Source organism: Magnolia sinica, chromosome 18 (assembly GCF_029962835.1).
Source record: "Magnolia sinica isolate HGM2019 chromosome 18, MsV1, whole genome shotgun sequence".
Lineage (NCBI taxonomy): Eukaryota > Viridiplantae > Streptophyta > Magnoliopsida > Magnoliales > Magnoliaceae > Magnolia > Magnolia sinica.
In genome coordinates this window covers 50,541,912-50,567,523 of record NC_080590.1, presented here as the reverse complement: position 1 = coordinate 50,567,523, position 25,612 = coordinate 50,541,912, and the positions used below count along the sequence as shown (strand labels likewise).

Genomic DNA, 25,612 nt, shown 5'->3' with positions numbered 1-25,612 from the left:
CCCCTCCAATCCCCTCCAATCCACCGTGCCAAACGACCCCTAAAAGTTTAAATCAGCTATCAATATGTCTATGTAAACATAACTAATGGGTAGAGAAAAATTTATCGTTTTACATTTGAGATAAGTCCTGCCCCAATGGCCTTGTTTTCCCCGCACAAAGCAAGAACAATCACCCTCCCTATCATCTGGCTCTTTTCTTATTATCTTTCCTTGGTTGCATAGGTTTAATATGCATGTCATGGGGCATAGTTATTTTAGAGATTTCATGAGTTGGTATCTAGGTGGATATGGTTGGTATCAGAGTGGTTACTATCGATAATGAGGTGAGTGTGGATGAACACGTGGAGGAATGGGTAAATGCTAGAATGGATTGGATTGATTATTGGGAGCATTGTCTGCCTGTTCTCTTAGACCTTTTCCTTCCTAGAATATCACTTCTTCGACTATCAACAATAAAAACTACACTACTTCATACTAGATGGCCTTCAATTCAACTTCATGTTTCTGGTGATGAGCTAAGTACTTAAAAGTCTTGATTGAATCATTGTGATTTAGGATATCTTTAATATGATCCTAAGAATCTGGCAAAGATCAAAACATCTATAATTTTTCTATTCTTTGTCAAAACACAACCTACATTTTGCAAATTTTCCATCATCTATTTCATCTTCATGATATGGTCTTTAATGGATCATCCAATTAACATTCTATATTAATCAAATTTCATATGTGCTATTCTTATATTGGCATCCGACATTTTAACATAAGACTCAATCAGAGTATCCCACATTTCCTTAGCATTCTCATAAATTTTGTGTATGGGGATCAGTTTATGTGAAGCTAAGAAGAATATTTCCAGCAGCTCTGTTATTTTTCTTCCATTTCTTGTCTTTTTTGTCGTGCTAGCTATAGACTACTCTATAGAATATTCTCATTTTCTATTTTAGTTTTCTTCTAACGATTTTTAGCGTGTACAACAAATGTTCTTCATCTCGTAAAATCCTAACAAACATGTGTCAGGCACATGGCCCACTGATTTGGATGCCATTTATTATTATTACATTGGTGAGAGAGGCCCTATGTTAGTCAATCAGAAAACACATCCAACATACTTTATTTTAATTTTTCGCAAGTGCAATCATCACTAGTGGTCTAAATTGTCAACACTAAAACAATTGATGAAAGCACAATGCATTATCAGTCCAGATCAAAAGTTTCACTTATTCAATTGGGTGCATGAGCAGTCAAAGTAAAAATGACATTAAAGGAATCCCTCCATGCAATAGTTACGTGACACCTACAATAAAGTACTAAAATTATAGGCCATATCTAAATACCCATGCAGTGCATAATAAATTCATTTATTTTGCAATGTACAACTGTTACATCGACGTGGGCCAATATCACACAATGTCACAGGCATGTTACAGTGATTATAAATGCATCACCCATTGCATATTATAGTGTGGTGTGATTTGCACAGGGCAATCCCACTATTGTCATTGCAGACCAAATCAGGGAGCTGAAACATGGAAATTGGCAACCCACTCAAGTCAGCTACTCATTGCATATTACAAGTGTTACATCGACATGGGCCAATATCACGTAATGTCACAGGCATGTTACAGTGATTATAAATGCAGCACCCATTACATATTATAGTGTGGTGTGATTTGCACAGGGCAATACCACTATTGTCATTACAGACCGAATCAGGGAGCTGAAACATGGAAATTGGCAACCCAATCAAGTCAGCTACTCAATAGCGAGAGCCCACTTCTTCACTCTCCCTCCCTCCCTCTCTTCACTCAAGTCAGCTACTCATATTACGAGAGCCCATGTGAACACACGTCTCCAACAGTCCACAAATCATGCTCACTCAATAAAGAACAAAACCCAGTTCCTGAAGGGCCCATTTATAATGCAACTTCTGCCAAAAGCTTTATCCTAGAAAACTGATGTTTTCATCATCTTGCTGAAAACTGGGTGGTTTTTGAGCAAGTAGAATTTTTAGCGCCTAGTTCACTGAGTAATTTTGAATCCGGAGATCTTGAATAGGTTTCCAAATGAGCCAGGACCATTTCATTACAAACAGCCACTTTGACATGCATCCAAACGGGCCCAAATACAAGCAACAAATATCCCAATCAAGATTATTCTTATACAAAGAAATTGATGCAGGAAAGATGCATGAACTAAGTAATATGTGAGAACAGGTAACCAAATTAAGATATTTAACCAAAAAAAAAAAAACACAAACGTCGCTATATTCACCACAAATATCATGAAAATCAAAAGAAAATCATGCGTAATCCTGGCCTAAGATACGAACATCATAACATAAGATCATTAAATAAAACAAAGCTAAGATCTAATGGATGTAGGGACATCCAATTAGCATAGGGTTTAATCTATTTTAAAATAGGAAACCTAATACATCCTAGGGTGAAAATTAGGGTTTGGGTAATTTGGGGAAAGTTAGGGATTTTAGGTCTAGGGTTGGTTTCGGGGATGGAGGAATGGGAAAGTTGGGTTTTGAAGAAAACGAAAATTTGGGATGGGAGAATTAAGAACCTGAAGAGAATACCTGGATGGGGAAGAAAAGAGAAGATGGTGTAGGGATAAATGCAGACCTCGCACCTCCGTTGATGAAGATTAGCCTCGTACCAATCTTCCTTCCAAATCGCATGGAAGATCTTCAAATCGCATGAAGATGGGAAAGAAAGCAATAGCTTTTCTCTTCTTTTTTTAATCACAAAATTCAATGGGAGAGAGGTCACACGCCCTCTTCTTTTTATAGATTCAAGAAGTTTCAAAATTACAATAATCCCCGTCCTGTGAACTTTAATGAAAATAGCCCTAGTCTAAATAAAAGCAACCAAAACACTCATAATGTGTCCAAATATAAAATAATCAAAAGTGAAATCCTAAAATATGATAAAGCCTAAAACTGATGTGGACAATCAACAATCAATGGCCCGATCATGTGATCCATGCGATCCAATGGCCCAATCGTCGCGTCCCTCCGATCCAACGGTCTAGATCACTCCATAAAGCAGCCCATGTGCATCTTCCCAATGTGGGGTCTTCCAGATGCTCGCACATGCACATGGGGTCTTCTGCACGATCACGGGAACTCGCTTAGCCACAGAGAAAGTGGTGCGGCCCGCCTCCTCTAATACGTACGTAAGAGTGTACATGACGTGATGTCTTCATCAGAAATACTGTCCGAAAACTGCCTTTTTTCGAAGCGTGAAACATAAATCTAATTTAGCTCTTCAAGCCATCATAGAAGGGATCAATATAAAGGGTATGTTTAAAAACACCTCAATATCCAAGGAATGGATGGAAATGCTTTTCTGCAAACTAGTATCTTGTTTGTTTCAAGAACAACTCGAGGGGTCCTTCAAATGTGAGAAATTTAAAAGGGATGAGAGAATTTATTTCCCAAAAACAAAATCCTTAAAAAAGAGATTCTGTTTGTCATGTTTGGATACTCGGAATGTAATTCTCTAGAATTCAGAAACCGTACTTGGGTACCGGGAAAGAATTGACATGAATTATGCTGAGAATATTCACGTGCGAGGGAATTTGAAAATGGGACTGTTGGCAGGGAATTCATTACTCAGGAATTTGCGAGTTAGCTGGTCCAGTGAATTTCAATTGGGGGTGGAAATGGATTCCAACAGGAAACCAATTCCAAGCATTTCCAGGGACCCAAACACAAGGATTCACAACTGGGGCTCATTTTCCAGACACCAAGGGCCCATTTGGATACCACCAAATTACTTTTCCTACTTACAGCGGTATAAGTAACTTATTTGAGATAAGTTTGGTTTATGATCAATTATAAGTAACTTTTTTTACTTAAAGTTACTTAAATCACTTCAGCTTAATAAGTAGAAACCAACACAAGATACTTGAGGCATAAGTAGCTTAACTTATGATCCAAACGCCCCCCAAACGACCCTGAAATGAAATGGATTATTGTCTCAGAGCGGGAAAAAAAAGAGTGGGAAAACGATAACCCACCCATTTGGGTTTTGTTTTCCATTCTTTCTCGGTCACTCTCAGAAAGTCATCCGACCAACATATTCAACCCAATGGATAAGGGATGCCTTCCCAAACTCAGCCAAAAGATCCTTGCAGTTTCCATATAAAAGAAGAGGGAAATGATAAGGTGCTAGGCATAACTCTCCCCTAATGTAGGCATGTCATGACCCAAACGCGAGCATCCAAATGGCGGTACCCGCTGTGGATGGATTACAACTCGAAAATTACACTGAAAGCATGATCTTAAACTGGCTGATTGGTGGACGTCTGAGTCTAAAAGCAAAAAATAGTAAATGGTCCAAATTCAGCAACCAAATGTCTATCAATCTAATTTTGGGGAGCCAACCAATCTACAGTGTGTCCTGCTATTTGGGCAGTTAGGACTGAATGTACATACCATGTGTAGACCTTGGTTGTGGTATATTGACCAGTACCATATTGATCTGGTAAAAGGCCCAGCCAAAGTCCAAACTCACTGACCAAAAGAAAATGTCCAAATAGCTTGTATTTGTGATCTATTTGGGGAAAAAAAACAACTGGGCACATTCAGCTCATGCATTTGCCAATGATGGTCCTCTCTATTTTATACCTTGATCACATCAGATATGTAGCATAGAATAGGAAAATTGAAGTGATGAAGATATGCGCTTATAATACAAAACGGTGCAGAAATAGAAGCAGAGAAAATAGGAGAATTTAAGACCAAAGAGAAGCAAGTAGTAGATGAACATTGTTATACAAGAGAGAGAATTTGAAAAAAAAGGCATCGATGTGCAATCTTTTCCAATCCAAATCAGCTACAAGAAAAATACAATGTGTTTGGATTGTAAATTGCCTGAATTCCAGTTTCTAAAGCAAAAGGCACCGACCCGATTTTTACAACTCGTATGCAAAAATTCCGATTCTATAAATTAAAATGGGGAAAGTGAAAGGAAAACCTTAAATTTGTCAGTCAGTGTCAACCAAGCTTTCGTGCCTCCCTAAATCCAATGCTGATGCTGTTTTGCAGGCCCTTCATTGCAAAATCGGCATCTCCTTGCTGCATCATTTCCGCAAACTCATTGTAGTCTATGCGTCCGTCCTGGCGAGAAAATATGAAAAAAGAAAGATCCAACCTATGAAATCACTTCCCCTTTTCATTGCATACAAAACTGAAAGAGCACCTGCTAAGATTATTCACGATCAATTGGATGCATTAGCGTGGCATGTGTATGCCAGATCCAGCACGTTCATCAGGTGGGCAACATTGTTATGTGTTGTGGACCCATAAATCAGACTGGTCTGGTCATTAGGTGGACCGGACATGTATGTTAAATGAGGACTGTCAGATGACTCTTTTAGCTTACCCTTCTTTCACACACATGATGCCAACTTGATGAGCGGACTGGCTTGATGTCGGGTCACAACACCAAGCATGACCCAACACCAAGCCTGGCAAGGCCACCTTTATGAATGGCCTGCATGTCACACATAAGGGTGAGATTGAGTCTGGATGCTACTCTTCCCACATGCAAATGTGGTACATATGTGCAAGATCCAGGCCATCCATCAGGTGAGAACCACCATATATGTTTCATGGCTCAAAAATCTGGGTGGAGGGTCATCAGGTGGGCCACATGTTTCATCAGACATAGGCTGTTGATCAGTTCTTCCAACCACCATTTCTTTGAAAAGCATGCAGTGTGGGCCACTACCCAGCATCCAGACTGGCCTGATTTTAGGGCCATGCCACATACACAGTGAGGCCCTTCAGATGAACTGTTCAAATCTTGCACATGTGAACCGAACCAGCATGTCGAGGTGAGTGTATGATTCAAAATCCTACTCTTGCAAGTAGGCTGTTTTCGTAAAATAAAAAATAAAAATAAAACTCAATGGATTCCACATACATTGTCTTGATCCGCCTCTCGGATCATCTCTTCGAGGTGGGCATTTGAAATACCAAACTCCTCGCAGGCCTGCTGGAGCTCATCTTGTGTGATGTACCCACTTCCGTCTTTGTCAAAATATGAGAAGGCCGCAAATAAATGATCCTCCCTATCAATCTTGTTTAGGTGTAAAGTCGCGGCTATGAACTCCCCATAATCTATGGTGCCACTATTGTCAATATCTGCCTGCATTTCATTTGTGAAAAGGCAGACAAACCACAAGGAAGTCAAAAAACAACACAGCTATTTTTTAAGATGACTAATATGATCCCGAGCCCAGGGATTAGCATTATATCAAGTCTTTGTTTGTGCGAGTGGGGCCCATGTTTGGTTATCTAGACAGTTGAATGGATGGGCCTCACAGTGGATGGACCACGTCAAACATTTCCTCGATGGAACAACTCAAGTTCCTTGATGGTTGTCCTGAAAGTAGAAGGTTTAGAGGGGAATACAACTTTGCACAAGAGTAGAAAGGCCATAGATTAGATAGCTAGGGTCTTCCATTGTGAGAGATTTTTGGGGCATGGTCATCCACGATGCTGCCCACCACATCCACAGTAGAAATACTGAAAACCAAGAATTCCAAATTGCAACCAAGCATACTATGAGGATCATATTATTCTCTATTTTCATAGATGAATTATGTCAAGAGAAAGGAAAACCACATTCATGCATCTGTAATTTAAAACTCCCAAAACTGAAAGTCAACAGACACTTACCGCTTCCATGAGTGCATATATCTCAGACTCCTTAAGTTTAGCACCCACCCTTTCCAAACCTGCCTTCAGTTCTTCGAAAGTGATTTGCCCACTATTATCTGTGTCTATCATCCTGAACATTGCTTTTAGGCCAGCTATTTCTTCTTCAGACAAGCTCTCAGCAATGACCTATACAGGACACATTTCATTTACAAACCGGCACATTAGAAATGTTATCTGAAGGTTTGCAACTTGTGCAACATAATGAAAACCCAAGATCAGTACCACCATGATGATCCAATTGGGTTGAAAGAAAATAGTGAAAAGTTATAATGGATAAAACCAAAAATGACAAAAGAAAATGATTTTTAACTTCTTGTCGTTGTCTTATACAAGCATGTTTGCTATGCGTCTGATGTGGAAACTTCTGGGGAAAAAATTTTGTAGTGTATTTGTTGTGTAGAACATACAATGAGAATCTTTCAAACACAAACCCCCAATTTTACAAGAATCAACCTATATTATAATGATGACACTCGGCCTTCTAAAATATGCCATGCCAGACAGGGATGCGTGCCACATCCATATTAACGTAGCTGTTGGAAGAAACTCTCAATTTACAATTTGTTTTCTTTTAATATAATTCATATGCTATTTATACAACCTAAACATGGAAAGGCGTCAGACAGCGACCTGAGAAAGTTGAACATTACTATATTGTTATATGAATAGTAGTTCACGAAAGCATAATATATGGTTTCCTATTTATTTCACATAGGAAAACAAATAGGAAACTCAGCCTCTAAAGGAAAACATGAAAAGACTCGTACTATCTCACCCTCTGCCATGGCCAGTTCCATGAGGCTGGGTAAAAGAGGAAGGTTGATGCATGGTGAGTAGCCGATCATAAAACTATCTCCCAGTAAAAAACCAACCCCAAATTGCTAGGAGAAGGCTAAGGTGATAATGATATATAAACAATATTGAGATTATACTAAAAGGCAATCAATGAAAGATCAGTTGAGTTTTTCTTTTCCCATAGTCGGGTCAATGTGTTTGTCATGTGCCTGACAATGCCATGGATAGGACATGTATAGACATTTTTTTCTACATTATGTGCTCTTGTGAACTAACATTTGCATGATAGCAAGTGTCTTCACTTTAACTAGACAGATGTGTTCACAGGTCAGGGGACCCATGTCTAATACTTTGTGTTTGTTTTTCACCACAACCCAAGTTTCAATACCTAAGTTACATGGGGGTCAAGGATGATGGAATCATCCAACAGAACCATTGACAATTCAAGACAAACATGTAACCACTTTATGGTTAAGGAAAAACTCAATTTACCTTGCTCCATGTGTTTTGGTATATTCCTAGACTTGCAATGCCCGGATATCGGTACTGATATGGATATTGACTCGAGAACAGGAAAAAGACTCATTTTCCTAAAAGTACAGGATACGGATATGGAAATGGATACGATACAATTATCCCTTTCATAACATGCTATTTGTATTTAGTTCAACAATTTTTAACCAAGAATCCTTTCTCTTTAGTTCCATGAAACAAGGTTTGATTGTAACCTTTCTCTATATGCCTGGATATCGGTACTGATATGGATATTGATTCGAGAACAGGAAAGACTCATTTTCCCAAAAGTACATGATACGGATATGGAAATGGATACAATACAATTATCCCTTTCATAACATGCTATTTGTATTTAGTTCAACAATTTTTAACCAAGAATCCTCTCTCTTTAGTTCCATGAAACGAGGTTTGATTGTAACCTTTCTCTATATGCTTATATCCTGCGTTGAGCATGTTTAGTATAAAAGCATGGGGGAGTTGTTTGATACTCGGGCAGCATGTCATGCTTGATACATATGCACTCGGAAATTGTACACATCACATACGTTAACTCAAGTTACATTAACTCGAGTTAAACCACCTAAAGTGTGGAACTCACTGCAACTAAGTCCCAAAATCAGATTGGTCAAATAATCCAGACATCTGATTTGTGGACACTTGTTCGTTGAAATAGGATCATTAGATATTTTTAATTTCAACCATCCAATTAATGTCCACTAATCCACGAATCATGTAATAAAATGAGTGTAATTTTTGGTTTATGATACGTCTAAACTGGGGCCCATAATTTGGCCATTTCAGTTTGAATTACTTGCATGTGACACGTACAAATTTCTGTGTCCACACACCATCCATCGCACTTTGCCAGAGTATCAAAGTTTTCCTCTAAAATATATGGGTAGATGTGCCCACATATCGGTCTCTGATAAGCTGCCTAGTTGGACACATCATTGAAGTTATGCAGTCTTGAATTATCTATGGCCTTACCCTTAGGGCCATTTTCTTGAGCTTGTTCATAGCAGAAAATTGCTTCATGCGACTTAGAACGGCTGAATCAAGGGGTTTATCAGGTGCCACACCGTCGACCTGAACCCAAGGGTGGCCTGCAAGAAATCCCAATCACATCTCAACAAAAACAGAACAGAAAAGAAAGAAGAAGAAAACAAATCCATTTCCTTACAGAAAAATTGCCCAGCCTTTTCAGGAAAAGACCAAATCTGTAATTTGTCCGAAGAGTTTTGCATAGCCCCATATACTCCTACATGTGGCCATTTCTAGGACATCCCAACCAGTTTGGTCACATACATGACTTGACCCAAAATCAGTTTGGTCAGCTCATCAGATCAGTTTGGTCGGTTCATCAGCTGGGTCACATCTGTATGAAAACAATGAGCAATTTTGAGAAAATGTCAACAGTCCACAATGTCCATGTGTGGCCTGTCTGGTGAGTGACACAGACTGGTTGTTGAGCCAGGTCATCCAGGAGATGAGCCTCACATGATGCACCGCTTGGATGCCATACAAGCAAGTCAGGTCCGCAACTGGGACTGGATGTAGAGGTGCATGTGGTCTTAGCAACTCATTTTCCAAAATTAAATACGCATTATACTATAAAAAGATGAATGACCACCTGTGCCACCAGAGAATTTCCAAAATATCTAAATGGCACAATTCAACTGATGGACTATCCACTTGTTGATGTAGGCACCAGATTGCAATGTTGGTCTGGACAGATCTTGGTTTCGATATATAGAGATCGAGACAATTTTCATGCTGAATTTTCTAGATTTTGGGATTGAGCAGTAGGATGATATGATCCTTAACCTATGGTTATGTACAGTATCCTCGGGCCTTAAGATTGCACATTTACTATACTCCTTTCTGGTCCGGCCACGGTAACAGTACCTGAACCCAAAGTTTCCCTGGATTCACACAATTAAGGAGAGAGTTCAGTTGCTTACCAGTCACATTTTGGCACCTGAACCCAAAGCTACAATTAGATCCAATTGGATCTGATCCATTCAGATTCCACAGATCCGGCCAACTTGGTCTGGTTCTTTCCAACTCAACCCCAGAACTTAGAATGACAGGCCTGTTTTGGGTGGAACCACCATGCATGGAGATGCCCCAAATCTTCCAAACTGGAAGATCCTAGCCATCCAACCTTTGCCTTTTTCTTGTTGAATGCGGAAAGATGCTCAATTTTTCCTTGACCATCTATTTGCAGGCCATTTTGAAGATGTAGGATTAGCTATTGGAAATATTTTAGGGGGGCATGGCCTACCATGGTGGGCCCATCAAATCAACAATCTGATAACGGAACCATGGTTTCCACTCGCGCAGGCTCAAGACTAACAATGTCATTTATATCTTTTGATCTAGTATGATACAATTCCTTTGATGGATACCACCATTGAGAAAAAAACAAAAAAGGAACTGTTTACAGAAGTCACCTCATCTCATTAGAATCTCTACACACATGATAGATGAGGAGAAACTCACACAGAACTGCATGGGCCGTCAGCCGCTTTTTAGGGTCCCTGACAAGCATTCTCATCACTAAATCTTTTGCACTATCTGAGATACTGGGCCACGGATCCGATGAAAAGTCAAGGTCCCCATTTAATACCTGTTCAAATATTCCTTGTTCGGTTTCTGAATCATCACAGGAGAGAGAGAGAGAGAGAGAGAGAGAGAGAGAGAGAGAGAGAGAACGGTTAGTTGCAAATAATTTGAATCACAACATCATCATCATCATCATGAACATGCAAGCAGGAGAAATTCTCACCGGCCCAAAATGGGGGGACCCCACTTAACAGAATGTATATGATCACACCAGCACTCCAGACATCAGCTTCCGGACCATAGCGCTTCCGCAGCACTTCTGGTGCAACATAGTACGGGCTCCCAACCACATCATTGAATATTTCCCCTGAAAGGAAACAACTGTCATTTCCTGATCAGATGTAGAAAGGGACCTGAATCTATGGCCCTGCAAGGAAAAATTGTAACATCAATGTCTTTCTACCAGAATGTGTATTAAAGGTTCCCCAACTGAATGCAGGATTACTCCAATCAGCACCTTACACGATAACCCTCATCATCACCATCATTTTAATTGTTTATGGGACAACAAGCCATGCAAAAGCAGGGCCCTCCATGAAAATTACCTGGCGCAAAAATCAGGCCAGTTTATTTGTGATGAGCCACTGGGCATGTCGAATCAGATTATGGGCAAGTCTAATTATGGTCTGATCTAAACCGTCCATTGTTTCTTGACAGGGCCTGAATGATGAGCAACATGTATGGGTGATCTTCATGGTAGGACCCACCTTATGCGCAGCTCTAATGTCCAACAACATGAGATATTGCCAAGGTGTCCCATATCCATTACGAAATGCCCGTAAAGGCCAATACGTATAGGTAATGGCCATGACCATTACGCGAAACGGGGGGTGAAACAAGGCAGTTCGTTTTTTAGGATCGTATTGACTGTTACGGTAGCTATAAAGGCCGTTAAGGGGCAAAACAACCGTTACCTCCTAATGGTCGAAAAATGGCCACTTTTTTTTTATTTAAATCCATTTTTCTCCTCATTTTTTCACTTTTCTCATTCCAAAAACTCTCCTAAATCATTTTACAACAGATTTCGACCACTCTTACTATAGTTTTTAAGATTAAAATTATAGATTAAAGAGATTTGAGCAAATAGAAGCTCTGTGGGCCATTTTTTCAAAAATTAAAAAAGTAGTATTTATGCCTTTTTTTTTAATTTCTAGTTCTAATGCTTAATTGCGATGTGTAAACATTAGATATATAATCATGTTCACAAATTCACTAGACAACTCGATACAACACTCTCACCAAAAAGTGGACCGTTACACTACCATAAACATGTTCAAAACAAAAAATGAATACAAATCTGGAATATTTACGTTATTCTAGATTTTCTAGATATTTTTTCAGAATTTTTTGGGTAAAAGAAAATTGTATCGGTAATGGTAGTGACCGTTACAACCACCATTACCGATACATAATACCTTGGATATTGCACGTGAGATCAAGCTCACATACAATGGGTTTTATGATCATCCCCAGATATTAATTATGATTATTATTGTTTGTTCAATACTCCCTTACCTATTTAACATAAGCAGCTCAAGCAAAGCAAGCATTCAGTGAAATTTGAAATTGCAAGACGTTGAGTTATCAAAATTTCCTCAACATTTCATTAACATAGGATGCATATGGTAACACCACCAGAAGCTACTTCTACCAACTTCTCTATGTGGAGATTATATGGGTGCATTTGGCATCAGCTTCTCTTTCAAAATAGAAGACATTCTATACTTCAGAATAACTTCTATATTGTAGGAAAAACTACCAGAAGTAGCCTCAGGTAGCGTTACCGAACGCACCCTATGTTAATGAAATTTTGATCAGTGATTGCAGTATTGATAGTATCGGTCGATATATGTGGGTGATATGAAACCAAGCTTAAGTTCATTTTGTTCCTGGCAGATATTTCCCAAAATATCATAATGTATCAGCGATATATTAATACATTGTGGTACTTTGAAAATATCACGGTTATAAACTCATTTATGTCATTGATACCATCAATACATATCGTTGATATAATTGTCAACCTCCTTTGCAAAAAAAAAAACCGAAAAAACCGCCAAATTTCCCAAAAATCTTGTTTTTCTTTCTTTTCTTTTCTTTTTTCTTTTATGAAATTTTTTGGTTTGCATACCTCCGTAAGGTGATTTCGACCACTTATTTTCGATTGTTCAAAGAGAAAAGGGGATTTGGGTGCAGAAATTGAGATTGGAGCATGCAATGCTGGAAATGAAATCGGAGTTTTTTCGAATTAGAACATTTTTTTCTTGTTTAAATCATTTGAAATCAGTGGAATGAAGTTCATAATCCATGATTTTGCATGTTTTGCATGCTCAATCATGGATTTGGGCCTCCGATTTTCAAATTTGGCAAAAATTGGGGAAATTTGAAATTTTTGACTTTCGATTTTGGCATCCGATTTTCGACTTTCATACATCTCTTCACGATTTATAAATTATGTATGAACTGACTTCGAATATAATTGCATCACTTCCATCAGCCAGTGCATACTTTAGATCCCTATACAAAGAATACTTATTATGTGTACTTGTTTTTGTGATTTTAAGAGTTCTAAGTGTATAATATCTTTTTTAACATCCCCGAAAGTTTTATTGAAAAGTCTGGCCAATTTCCCAATGTTTGCCAAAAACAGTGATACATTACATGACACATTCAATACCCAAAATGTTTCGTATCCCCAGGGTGCAATACATGTGTCGATATTGATATTGAAAACACTAACTGTGCCAATAGCCAAGGAATGGAAGTCATGTGGAGTAACGATAGTGTGTTCGAGCCCTTTTCCATAAGTAATAGGTGTATGAGTGGAGAGAGTAAATGCAGGTTCGAATGCAGAGCAAGGAAATTCATGGTAGTCAAATTTTCAAGAATTCAGCAAAACCCAAGAAGCCTTCACATAGATGACAATATTAAAGAACTTGAAATATGATTTTCTATTCAATAAGATATATAATTATCCAATTATGCCAAAATTCCTATCTACGAAGCTATATTTTGTAAGTGAAAAGCCTCCAATCCCTTCTCATGACCTCTATCCATGTCCTTTTAGGTCTTCCTCTCATCCTCCTTTTATTGGGGCTCTCTACGGTTCTCTTAGAACTTTTTTTTTTCCCTCTCTTAGAACATGATAAGCCATTTCAATTGCCTCTCAATTATTTTATTTCCAACAGGAACTACTCTTGGGTTGCTTAGGTTAACCTCCTCCTTACTATCATTCCTAGTCTTCCAGCACATCCAGCTCATCATCCTCATCTCTATAACATTCATCAACTGTTCATGTTGTATCTTAACTCCTTCCAACTGTCTGCGACAAATAGCATAGCTGGTCTAATAGCTGTCCCCTTAAGTTTCATTGGCATTGCAGTGATCGCACAAAATTCCAGAGGTGCATCTCCAATTCATCCATGCCAGCTCTAATTCTATTAGAAACTGCCTCCTTGACTTGTCCATCGTGTTGAATGATATAACCAAGATAATGCAACAAATCACTTGGAATTCCAAGCATGCTTAAATTATATCCTACCTATTACCAACATCTTTCAATGACTGAAAATTTCCATCAGAAAGACTTAAAATGTCTACTAAAGAATGGACCCGAAAATGATGCAAGCTTTTCAAAGGAAAAGTTCAAAAAGTAGAAACAGAAGCTACAGATCAGATATGGACTTCTTAAACAAAACAAATATGAAGGCCAAGAACAACTAACTACTCGGACACACATCAAGGATGTGGGGGTAAAGACGGTTAACATACAGAACGGTTGAAAAAGAAATCCTTGGTATAGTTAAATCAAGGGAGAACGACCAAACACGTGTATGAGTTTGTGGATAAAGGAATCCATGTATTTATGAATGTACCAAGAAAGCTGCCTACTTTCAAAGTTTCGTAATAAAGAGCCCCCATAGTTAATAATAAGAATTTTATTCCACATTTGCCCTTGCTCTACGGGGAAAATTGACTGGCGTCTCTTGCTTCTTGTCGGCCGACGGCCGATATGGATTGAGCGCAATACCCAGTGCTTCCGGAATCAATCCAGTTCCCCACAGAGGTTTTTTTGGAAGGCAAAGGCAGATGCAGTTTTTTGGGCTTCGACACAAGGCATTTGCGAATGGCTCCTCTATAAACATGAATTCCTTCTGGGAAGCTGTTTTATACTTCTTTTGTTTGTTCAAGTGTTGATTCCTCATCTTTGCTCCCTTTATAGAATTATCTTAGCCTTCAAAGAAAAGAAGAAGAAGAAGAAGAAGATGATGATGAAGACACCCATTTAGGAGTAAATTAATATGGTGGTTGAGATTTAAATTTGCCTCATGCATGATTCAAATTACACATGCCATAAATGTATCTCAATCCAGACCACCCAATTCTGGGACCCATTATCATGAGGTACATCTCAAACTTAGATTCATTGGACCCTTGTAGCTCTATTTATAAGAACTCACATTTATTTAACTTGACGATTGGTTCATTCATTTTAACCATCCATTTGAAGGCTACTAATCTGATATTTAGATATCCCTTCCGATATTAATTCTGGTTATAACTTTAACCCATTTTCACATTCCGGACCGTACATGCAGGTCATACAAGGTCGACAAGCTTGGAATGGATTCCAGATTTGCAGAGATGAAAGGAGAACTGGGGGTGTTATTTACCATGGTGTTGTTTGATACTCTGGCAAAGTATGATGGTTGACACAAAAGGCACCCAGAAGTTGTACAATGCTGTACACTAACTCAAATTAAATATCCAAATTATGGACCCACTTTTGAGCAGCCACCATCCAAAAGTTGGATTGATTGAACAACTTAACCTCTGATAATAGGCAATTTCTTGCTGAATTTGGACCAATTGACTATTTTTACAACCGTCCATAAGATAAACCTGTTAGAAAATATGATCAGCATATTTTTGTTTTACCAGGCATGTAAAAGTATAGGCCCATTACATGAACTGTCCAGATCCTACACAAAGGTGTCACATTTACAAGGGGAGAGGGTTGGATTCGGTCATAACAATTGCTCCTCTAAAAGGGAAAATATGTACCTTGGCCTAACGGAAGTAGACAGTGAGGGTTCATACTACCCATTTTCAAAATGGAGTGCTTTTTTGGTATACAAATGAAGTCTGGGACTTTTTTTGCCCAAATGCTTATAAGCAGGGGATGTTCAGTCATTCTCCCTTAAATTTATTCAAAAAAATTGAAATCGATGTACTAACCAAAAGTTCCTGCACACCAACTGTCACACTCTTAGAAATGGATGTAAGGATCTATCATCAATAGTAAGATCTCTCAGCAACATTTTGACTTTTAAATTGACCATATCAGATGCAGAAATAATCATCTTACTGATTTCTTAACCCGTGAATATTTGCAAGGTCTTGTAAAATGAAAAGCTATTTCAGTTCTTAGGCTATGTACATAAGTCCTGACCACTCCCTCTTAGAGATCTCCCTATTAGAGATCCACTGAGAGTAGCCTTTATGCCTTTCACTGGGGTAGTCACTCACTCCTCAATTAATATAGGATTAAAATAACAATAATAATATGAAGAAATCCCCACTTCGATAGGACAAATCAGCATCAAGCACATATATCAGAACCACGATGCCTTATTCCCAATGGCGATTAAGAAAAATCATCTTGTTAGAAAATTGGAGTGCTCTTAAACTTAAAAGATGTGTTTTATTAACATTATATGGAAGCATAGTCTTGAAGATGGAACTCTTACGATAGTAATTGTATTCCTTGAAGCTGTCTTTCATGTTCAACTGACGGATACATCTGCATTGGATGCTCCAGACATATAGTTCGCAAACTTCTCTTTGAGTTGGTGCACGTCCACATAGTTGCATAAGTTGTAGCAGAGTGTGCGACCGTGTTGGGATGTGAGTAATGTTGGTAAAAATGTATACTGGGTTCCCTACTGTATTATGCAACCAAGTACAAACCGCTCACACCCTTCATGTGTGTGGGTGATCCATGCTTACCCATTTGCTTGGCAATGTAATGCAGGGGCATTTCACACCGGGCTCGAGTGGGGTAGCCCGTGGGATGAGGGGACACACTCGAGGTGGGCCGCCCATGTGATTTGGAGCCCACGAGGGGGGTTCGGCCGAGGTCCTAACCCATGAGATGTGGGGCCTGGGCTATGAGATAAAGGGATTAATTCGCCATACTCTAATAGTTCAAGCTTTTAGAACTAGTGGTTAATTGTCCTGCATCAAATTGGTATCAAAGCGGGAGGTCTCGTATTCGAGACCCCTCACCGATGGTCATTAATGCAGGGGCATTTTCACACCGGGCTCGAGTGGGGTAGCCCATGGAATGCGGGGATACACTCGGGGTGGGTGACTCATGTGATTTAGGGCCAACGGGGGAGGTCTCGTGTTCGATACTCCTCACCGGGGGTGATTAATGCAGGGGCATTTTACACCGGGCTCAAGTAGGGTAGCCCATGGGATGCGGGGACACACTCGGGGTGGGTGGCCCATGTGATTTGGGGCCCAAGAGCCCACGAGAGGGGTTCGGCCGAGGTTCTAACCCATGAGATGTGGGGCCTGGGTTATGAGATAAAGGGATTAATTCGCCATACTCTAACAGTTCGAACTTTTAGAGCAAGTGGTTACTTGTCCTGCATCACAATGGCCTTTCCTAGACACTGCTTGCATACCCTTTAGGATGTTTGTGTAATAGTTAGGCTACAAGTCGATACTGAGTGGGACTATGCTGCATGTGAGTGGTATCGATGCAAGCTTCTGCAACAGCCAGATCCAAAAGCCCAACTAAAGAGGAAAGTTGATTTTTGAAGGCAGCTAACCATAAAACTCTTGCCAAACTACTGCTTAAAACCATAAACTCAAATTGCTTGGAGAAAGGTTAAGATGATAATGATGATGGTGATAAAGATGATGATGGATTTACCTTTTTTTTTAAATACGATGATGATAGACTCATCTTGCTGATTTGTTAATGGAAAAATAGATTTGAAGGTGACAAGAGCTTCATTTGTACACAAATTTACTGAATGGAAGGTAACCTTGATGGAATCATGATAATGATAGATGGGGATAGCAGCAATAGGATATTTTTTATTTTTTTTAGGTAGGAAAATGAGCTCTTATTTAGATAAAATCAGGAGAAGGAAAATGGAATATGCCACGGTTGAAGAGAATGTAGGGAAGGCTTGTACTAGTAGGAAACTATATCATAGAACTCACCGAAGCTAATAGTCTTTCCAATCAGGTAAGAATGATGTAGCCACAATCAGATGGTAAGAACTCCATAATAGGGTGCCAAATTTTCACACAGGAGTGGCCTATTGATATCTCCACAAAGAAAGCCACAATTTTTTTTAACATACCTCAATAATTTATCAAACGAAGAAGAAAGACAAAAAAGGCTAGGGGAGGGAAGCAAGAATCCAATCATGACCATTTTGTCACACCATCTTTCACAAGAGAACCATCCATCTCATTAACCTCCTTAGAAAGTAGAAACATGAGAAAATACAACACTCTCTCTAGATGATAAATCCCCTCCGTTACAATAAAATCTAACTACCTAAGCTGTGTCCTGACCTACCTCAAGAAACAACTCCTACTTAAGCAGTTAGGCTAAAATACTCAGAGCCTTATTGGCCTCCTAGTCGGTTTTCAGAATTCTGCATTCAAAGTGTTGATCTTTGAGATCTACTCCTAAGTCCTACCCCATCTCAGCTGCAACCCCATTTCAACAATTGGCATTCCATACCACGTGTTGCATCTCAGAGCATACCAGTAAGGATGTATTGAAAACCTTCATCTACCCCTAAACTTATAAATAATGAAATTGCTATCATTATAACAAAGTGAAGATAGATCATGACGCAATCTATTCATGTTAACAGATATCACTTCTACAATCGTCACATAACTGAGGAAATTGAAGAGTGGGATCCCATCAGCAGATAGCATTTGAGTCACTGACATTTGAGCCGATGTTGATGTCCTTGCACTGCTGATGGAGGATCAGACTATCTTCATAGCAACTGAGGGCTCGCCGTCAGCATCATCAATGACATTTGCTAATGTGGAAAAGGCAAAACCTTGTTTCCTATAAACAAGGTCCACTTTCAACACCTAGAATTTTATTAGCCAATCAGCTATAATAATCTATTCAAGCCTTCTTTTTTCTAGATGAATTGCATTCACTACACCGATGGGAATTTGTGCATCGATGGGCATTTGTAGGCAAAATCCTTCCAAACTCAAAGAAAGATGTATTATATATTTATATGATGCTCAACCACGAGAGACTGACTTTTTTTCTGTTCAGCACCAGCTTTCAATGACCTAAGTTGTTGACCTGCTGGGCCCCATCATTGGATGGGCCATGCCTTCATGTCTCTCCTATCAAATGATTCCTGCCATCCAATGAAAAATGGGCAATTGAAACCAGTGGTCCATTAAATGGATGCCATATCAGATAGGATCTTTTGATGGTGGGGATTATCCCATCTACCATGGGATCAACCATACTAACAGTTTGGATTGCCAAAATGTGGCCCTAACATGTACAATCTGTCGGGCCAAATAAAAGATCAATCAAGCACTGTATATTTTACAAGAATGAAAAACTAACAATCAGATGATTAAGATCTCAGCCAGGATAATGGATGAATATCCCCTTCTCTATATAGATTACAAAACAATAATACAGATATGCTAGCAAACATACAGTAAACCAGTCTAAATAGATTATAAATGTTAAAAGGGGCCAAAGAGTTTCAAACTCACAACCTTAGCAAAGGGAGCAAAGGTCTATAACCAGCACACCATGAGCTATTCATTTGTTTATTTCAGATATTCTATATATTTTACCTCAAAATGACTATTTTAAATATTTATTACTACTATAAATATTTCTAATTTAATTACTGAATACCAATTTGAGTTAAGGAAAGACTCAGTAAAGTCTTTGACTCAGCCTAACCTGGCTGGACATGAGTCAAGTCTAATTTTATTTTTTGGGTTTATGAACTATGATAAAATGTCATCAAGCCTCATAAGAAGGTTAATATATTCCCCCATCTCCTCCCCTAAAAGATTTTTCCAAAGAATAATATTCCAAGGAAGCTTTCCAAGAATGAACTCATGACATTCATTCACCCAACCACCTTTCCATTCGCCACCTTATAAATGCAAGGACAAGAGCAAAGATTCAATATCCAACCAAGTGCCTCTCAAATCTAATTTTGTTACCCTCTCCACCCTATCTTACACCTTGCTTAAAAGTAAGCCATACCTTCTTTGTAGAGTCCCCCAACGTAGTGATGTTCTTCCAGGCACCAGTCCCTATGACTTCCTCTCTCCTCCCCAATTTCCAACCCCTCTCCTACTCCATGTTTGTTCCTAACTATTTTCTCCAGAGTGCCTCATCACAACTAAAACACACCATCACTTGTAGAGAAGGGCCCAATTCCCATCCCAATTCTACCAATTGCTAAGCCATCTTCCATCTTTGATTGTTGAACATTTACCCATTGTATCAGATGATATGGATGCCTTTCTCCCTTGCCTTGCCATAGGAAATTCTGTTGGATTCTTTCTAAGCTTTCTGCCACCGAGATCGGAATGACCCTAATGCTTTTCTCCATCTCAATGAACCATTTGAGCCACATATTGAAGCACACCACTAGACTATTTAGAACCAAATTCAGGCACTAAAAGGAAGTTGCACAGTCTATTGACATGCAAACAATACAATTCAAGATGCACCAGGCACTAAACATCCTCATGCAAGAAGCCTAGCTACTGCTCATCACTCACAATGACTTATATCACTATCGCAAATATCATACACAAGGTCACTACGTCCCAGAATCATTGATCAAGGACGCTTCTCTCACTACCCTACTTGATTCAAATGTTTGCCGGTTGTTCGCAAGACTTGTGCTTTTAATGACCCTAACAAGAATGCTATAGGAATTCAATCCTCTATTAAGCATGACTCAGGCACGTGGCGTCACCATCACATAACATGTGAGAAACACAAGTCACCTCCCATTGCTATTAGGGAAAATGTGTAACCAATGTTTTAAATATCGACAATATCGGCCAATATATCCCACAATATATCTTGTATCCCACCTTTGCGATACGAAACGCATAGGTAGTGCCGATATAACCCACATGTTCGATCCAGTGAAAATTTTCAATTTATAATCCATTTTTTCTTTGTTAAAATTATGTTAAATCATTATCAAATGGTTATAAATCCATTGGTTCTTCATGTTTTGCATGAAAAATCATAGAGTTTGAGCTTTGATTTTGATATACATTGGTTCTTCACATTCTCCATGTTTTTTTCGAAATTTTCCTTCAACCAGCTATCAATTGAGACTAATTTCGCGGTATTTAGAGTATTTGATGAAATGATCATCACATACACTCTAATTTCAAAATTTGAGTGTACGTGGTCCGATTTGCGAAAAATTCAAAATTTCCCCAATTTCTCCCAATTTTCTTGCAATGTTGCACTCCAAACATGAAAACAAGCATGTATAAGGGCTGATCTACTGATTTGTTAAGTCCTTATCAATTTTCAAAAAAAAATTAATAAAATATTATTTTTTCGAAATTTCCCTTCAACCAGCTGTCAATTGAGACTAATTTCGAAGTATTTAGGAGTGTTTGATGAAATGATCATAACGTACACTCTAAATGTTATGCATTCAATTTGAATATAGTTGCATTAGTTCAGTTAGACAACGCATAGCTTAGGACCCTATATAAAGAAAGCCCATTATGTGCACTTCTTTTTTGAGATGCTATAATTTAAAAGTGTGTATTAAGGTCTTTTTTAACAATCCCTAAAGTTTCATTAAAAAAATTCAACCGTTTTCCCCATGTTTCCCAAAAAGTGCAATAAATTACCCGATACATAGCAATACATTGCTATACATTACTTGCGATACATTGCGATACATCATGATACATGGTGATACATTGCAATACATTATGATATATCAACTGATACTGGAAAGTTTCCCAACTTAGGCCCAATATTGTATCGATACTACGCGATATCAATAGCATTGGCGGATATTATCGATACTGCAACATTGGTTGCTCCTCAGACCTCTTATACATATATGCAGTCCTCAAAACCACCATTAAGCACACTACGAACACTAATAGGTAACGATAAAAACAATGCAATGCAAAACATAGCTACTGTACTTATGGTAATGATAACGTGAATATCATTCAATAAAATTATAGAAATGCATCACTTCACCTACATTAAGAGTTTTGCTCTGAAAGGGACTATCCAAAAAATTTAGAAAGGCAAGTCTTTTCTGCACAAATGATGAGGAGGCATATAACCTATGCATTTTAGGTTTCAATTATTATTTTGATTATTCTGCTTCTGTCGGATTTCTCGAGATCTAGTCCAGTGAGGTCTCCTCCATTGACAGGGCACCTTCTGTCCTTAGCGGATCTGAAGCCCAATGCTTATTCGATATTATCCCTGGAGGATTGAGCACAATCTAAGCACTGAAATGGCAGCTCCTCCAATCCCTACTAAAATCAATTGCAATTAAAGCCCCCAAAACTCTTTCCTTGAAAGAGCCTCATGATTGAACAAGACCTTTACTTGAAAGTCTTGAAAGAAGAAACTCTTGCCGTAGAAGATCCGTCAATTCCTTTCAGTCCAAGTACTACAGAGAATGGGACAAGCACATGCCACCAGGTTTTACCTGTCCCCAAATGGACACAACAAACATGAAACAAAAGCATCCATGGATGATTACATGACACCGCAAAGAGCATGAAAAAATTATTCCAAGTGCCAGAGGCAATCTTTGAATTAGCAAATGATCCAATACTTCATCGCAGTTTTGGCATATAAAGAAATAACTAGCCAAACAATTCTCCCAATTTTTTCTAAGATGGTCACATCTAAGGATTTTATCAGCTGCCACCTACCAACTAAACTACAAACTTTGGCCGTCAGATCATTAACATTTATTTTCCCACCGATTTGCATATCCCCTCGTGATACAATCCATGGAACCAATAGCATCAAAAGGACCCACTCAAACCCCACCGCCAAAATTGAATCTAGTAAGCTTTGATCAAAACACTCACTTTTGTCTCCAAGATGAATATAGACACCATTTGAAATATAAAGAGTAGATAAATCTTGCTTTTATCAAGGGTTTATTCCAAATTCACTTCAAGGTTTAAAATAGGTAGCCTAAGTTCTAGAACTCCAAGAGAATGCACAGAAACTCCATCATGCTTAAGGCAGCATTTGGAAGTGCGTTTGAAACACGTTTACGGAGAAAACACATCAATGCCCACACCATTCAAAATGCACAGCCTTTTGGTAGAGCACATTCTGCAGTAAGCAGAATGCTTTTTTTCCTGTCACAGACCCAAAATAGCCAACCCGCTCAGCTGAAACATATAGCCAAACGAGCGCAATGTTCTTCTCGGTTCTTCTGGGTGAAAGTAAATCCCACTCAAGCAGAATCTCAAGAATACCCAAGCACCACCTAAAGTTTGGTACCATAGTCTACAGCAAGTCTTTAGTTACAAAATGAAGAGGCATGATAGCATCTCCCTATTAGAAGAAATCTAGATCTTTTAGAAACTTTATACTGGTCAAGGTCAATGACACAAAACAATCATGAAAAACAAGCAACGTATGAGATCTCAAGAACAAAATTCATAATAAGAGCTTCGTTCAGCCAATGGGGCACCCCAACGCACAGTCACATTTGCTAATGAGGGACTTTTGTGGGACATAGCCATGCATCAGGTGCACACCTGGCCGCACATGCATAAAACCAAAAGAAAGTTTAAAAACTCGCCAGTTGTCCACATTCAACATACATCTATGGCTCGGCTGATGAGTGGACTGGCCTAGTTTTGGGGCAGGCATCAACAAGTGGGGCCACCTGATGCACGGCTCAGACATCCCATGTGTGGTGTTGAGCTCTAATAATAATTTCAAAAGGGTGTGCAAGTTAGTGTTGAGGATGCAAGCATTGTGCATGCTATGTTCTTGTGTGCACTTTCGACAAACAATGATCAATACAAAGAATCAAGTAACCATGAATACCAAGATGACGAAAGCACGGAGTATTTATTGGTATACCTGGCCGAAAGAATATCGACAATCCAAAGTCGATTGTTTTGAGAGGCGACTCCTCCATCTGGTTGACAAAAAGGAAATTCTCAGGCTTAAGATCTCGATGCATAACCCCTAAAGAATGGCAGGCTTCCACGACACCAACAATCACCCGAGCCAGCTCGGCCGAATTTTTTTCCGTGTAATGCCCTCTCTGTATAATCCGATCGAAGAGCTCGCCCCCCGCGCACAGCTCCATAACCACATGGACAGCTACAGCATCTTCGTAAGCATCCTTGATCGAGATCACATTGGGATGGCCCTGCAGATGGTGCATTATCTGAATTTCCCGCCGCACATCCTCAATGTCCTCCTCCGTCGTCAGTTTCCTCTTTGCGATTGATTTGCAAGCATATTCCTTCCCTGTTGCCTTCTCTATGCACAGATACGTCGTACCGAATTGCCCCTGCCCGAGCTTCCGCCCCAAGCTGTAGATTTCCTTAATATTCCCAGTTTTGCGCTGCAAGACCGAGTCGATCTGAAGCCCAGCGCTGGACACTCTCTTTATATGGTGAGGCTTCTTGGGCTTCCCGGACTCTGTTGGATTTGGCTCTGGTGGCTTGGGCTCCGCTTGTTTGGACTCATTTTCCACCTCAGCCATCTTAACTGGTTCGGGTGGCTTGTTTTGGACGGGCAGCGGGTCAGGCGGTTTCGGGTCAGCGGCCGGCGCTGCAGCAGCGGTGTCATTCCCAGCCGCAGAAGCATCTCCGTTAGGAGGTGCAGGGAGCATATTCTCATCCGGTGCTCGGCCCCGCCATAGCCGCCCTGCCGTAGCAGATGCGACCGTCTGTAAGAATCCATTCTTCGTGATATTGGGCCCCACACATGAATTTCCCATCAGGTATCGCTCTCAAATCCTTCCCAACTTCCTCCTGGCTATCGACATCGAAATCCAGCACTATCTCGGACCGAATTCTCTCGGAATTTTCAGAAATCAAGCACGTCCCAGATGGAATTTAACACCAATTCCGCTGAAAATCCAATCTTCGAGAGAGAAAAGGCATTGAAGCTTGGGAATCAAACACGCCTTGGCACCGGGATTTTGCAGAAAACCGGAATCTTAGACGACCAGAGCATCAAAAAACAGAAATTGAAAACACCCCAGACCGAATCCAAAGGAGATTTTGTCAATTTTGAGAGCGGAAGCATCGAATTTTCATAAATTAAAGAATACCCAAATCGAATTCGATTGAGATTATGCCGAAAGATAGAATCTTAGAGAGAGAGAGAGAGAGAGAGAGAGAGAGAGAGAGAGAAAATGAAGAATCGAAGAAATGCCCAAAGATAAAACTCTAACCAATACAAATAAAATATACAAATGCCAAAATATTAGAAAAATCAAATACGAAAAAATAAAAAATCAAATGGATGAATTTGAGGCCGATCCAATATAAACGAAATCACTCGCGTAACTTGCAGTGGTACGAATGGCGGAGTAACTTTCCCTCATGGCGCGCCACGTGGCGCGTGGCTTGTGCGGGACCCAATGTTAGTTTTGCACCACTTAAAATGAGAGTGCAGATCCTCTGTTTCGAAGGGAATTCCTGTCCCCTGGAATTCCTTTGGGCCACGTCATCTGTGTTAACGTATTATCACATCTTGCTCGAAAATAAAATCATACAAAAATATGCTCGTGTGATATAATATTTACACTTTGCTACTTTTTTAACCTTCCACCGTCTCCCTTCGTGCCCCATGCACCAAAACGACCCGGATTGGTTACTACTCCCACC

General features: G+C 39.4%; 1 protein-coding gene across 4 annotated transcripts; it reads right to left on the bottom strand.

Annotated features, from left to right (window-relative positions):
• Positions 1 to 2,888: 2,888 nt before the first annotated feature.
• On the bottom strand, positions 2,889 to 25,315 carry LOC131232255 (calcium-dependent protein kinase 10-like). Of its 4 annotated transcripts, none has more exons than XM_058228483.1 (8): positions 23,847 to 25,294; positions 10,842 to 10,985; positions 10,556 to 10,708; positions 9,041 to 9,156; positions 6,701 to 6,868; positions 5,943 to 6,167; positions 4,992 to 5,134; positions 2,889 to 3,239 (listed from the first exon to the last, which is right to left on the bottom strand). In XM_058228483.1, the coding sequence occupies exons 1-7, from the start codon at positions 24,715 to 24,717 to the stop codon at positions 5,012 to 5,014; spliced, it is 1,800 nt and encodes a 599-aa protein (XP_058084466.1). In that variant the 5' UTR covers positions 24,718 to 25,294; the 3' UTR covers positions 2,889 to 3,239; positions 4,992 to 5,011. The 4 variants fall into 4 exon arrangements, 3 of the variants coding, with proteins under 3 accessions (XP_058084466.1, XP_058084467.1, XP_058084465.1); XM_058228484.1 differs by having other exon boundaries at positions 2,889 to 3,235; XM_058228482.1 differs by lacking the exon at positions 2,889 to 3,239 and having other exon boundaries at positions 4,804 to 5,134; positions 23,847 to 25,292.
• Positions 25,316 to 25,612: the final 297 nt, after the last annotated feature.

Excerpts from the sequence above, each read along its gene's own strand:
- LOC131232255 (XM_058228483.1), bottom strand. The coding sequence starts at position 24,717 with ATGGGAAATTCATGTGTGGGGCCCAATATCACGAAGAATGGATTCTTA. Across the intron at positions 6,168-6,700 it reads TATATGCACTCATGGAAGCG|GCAGATATTGACAATAGTGG; the intron begins GTAAGTGTCTGT and ends AATGAAATGCAG. Across the intron at positions 5,135-5,942 it reads GAGAGGCGGATCAAGACAAT|GACGGACGCATAGACTACAA; the intron begins GTATGTGGAATC and ends TTTTCTCGCCAG.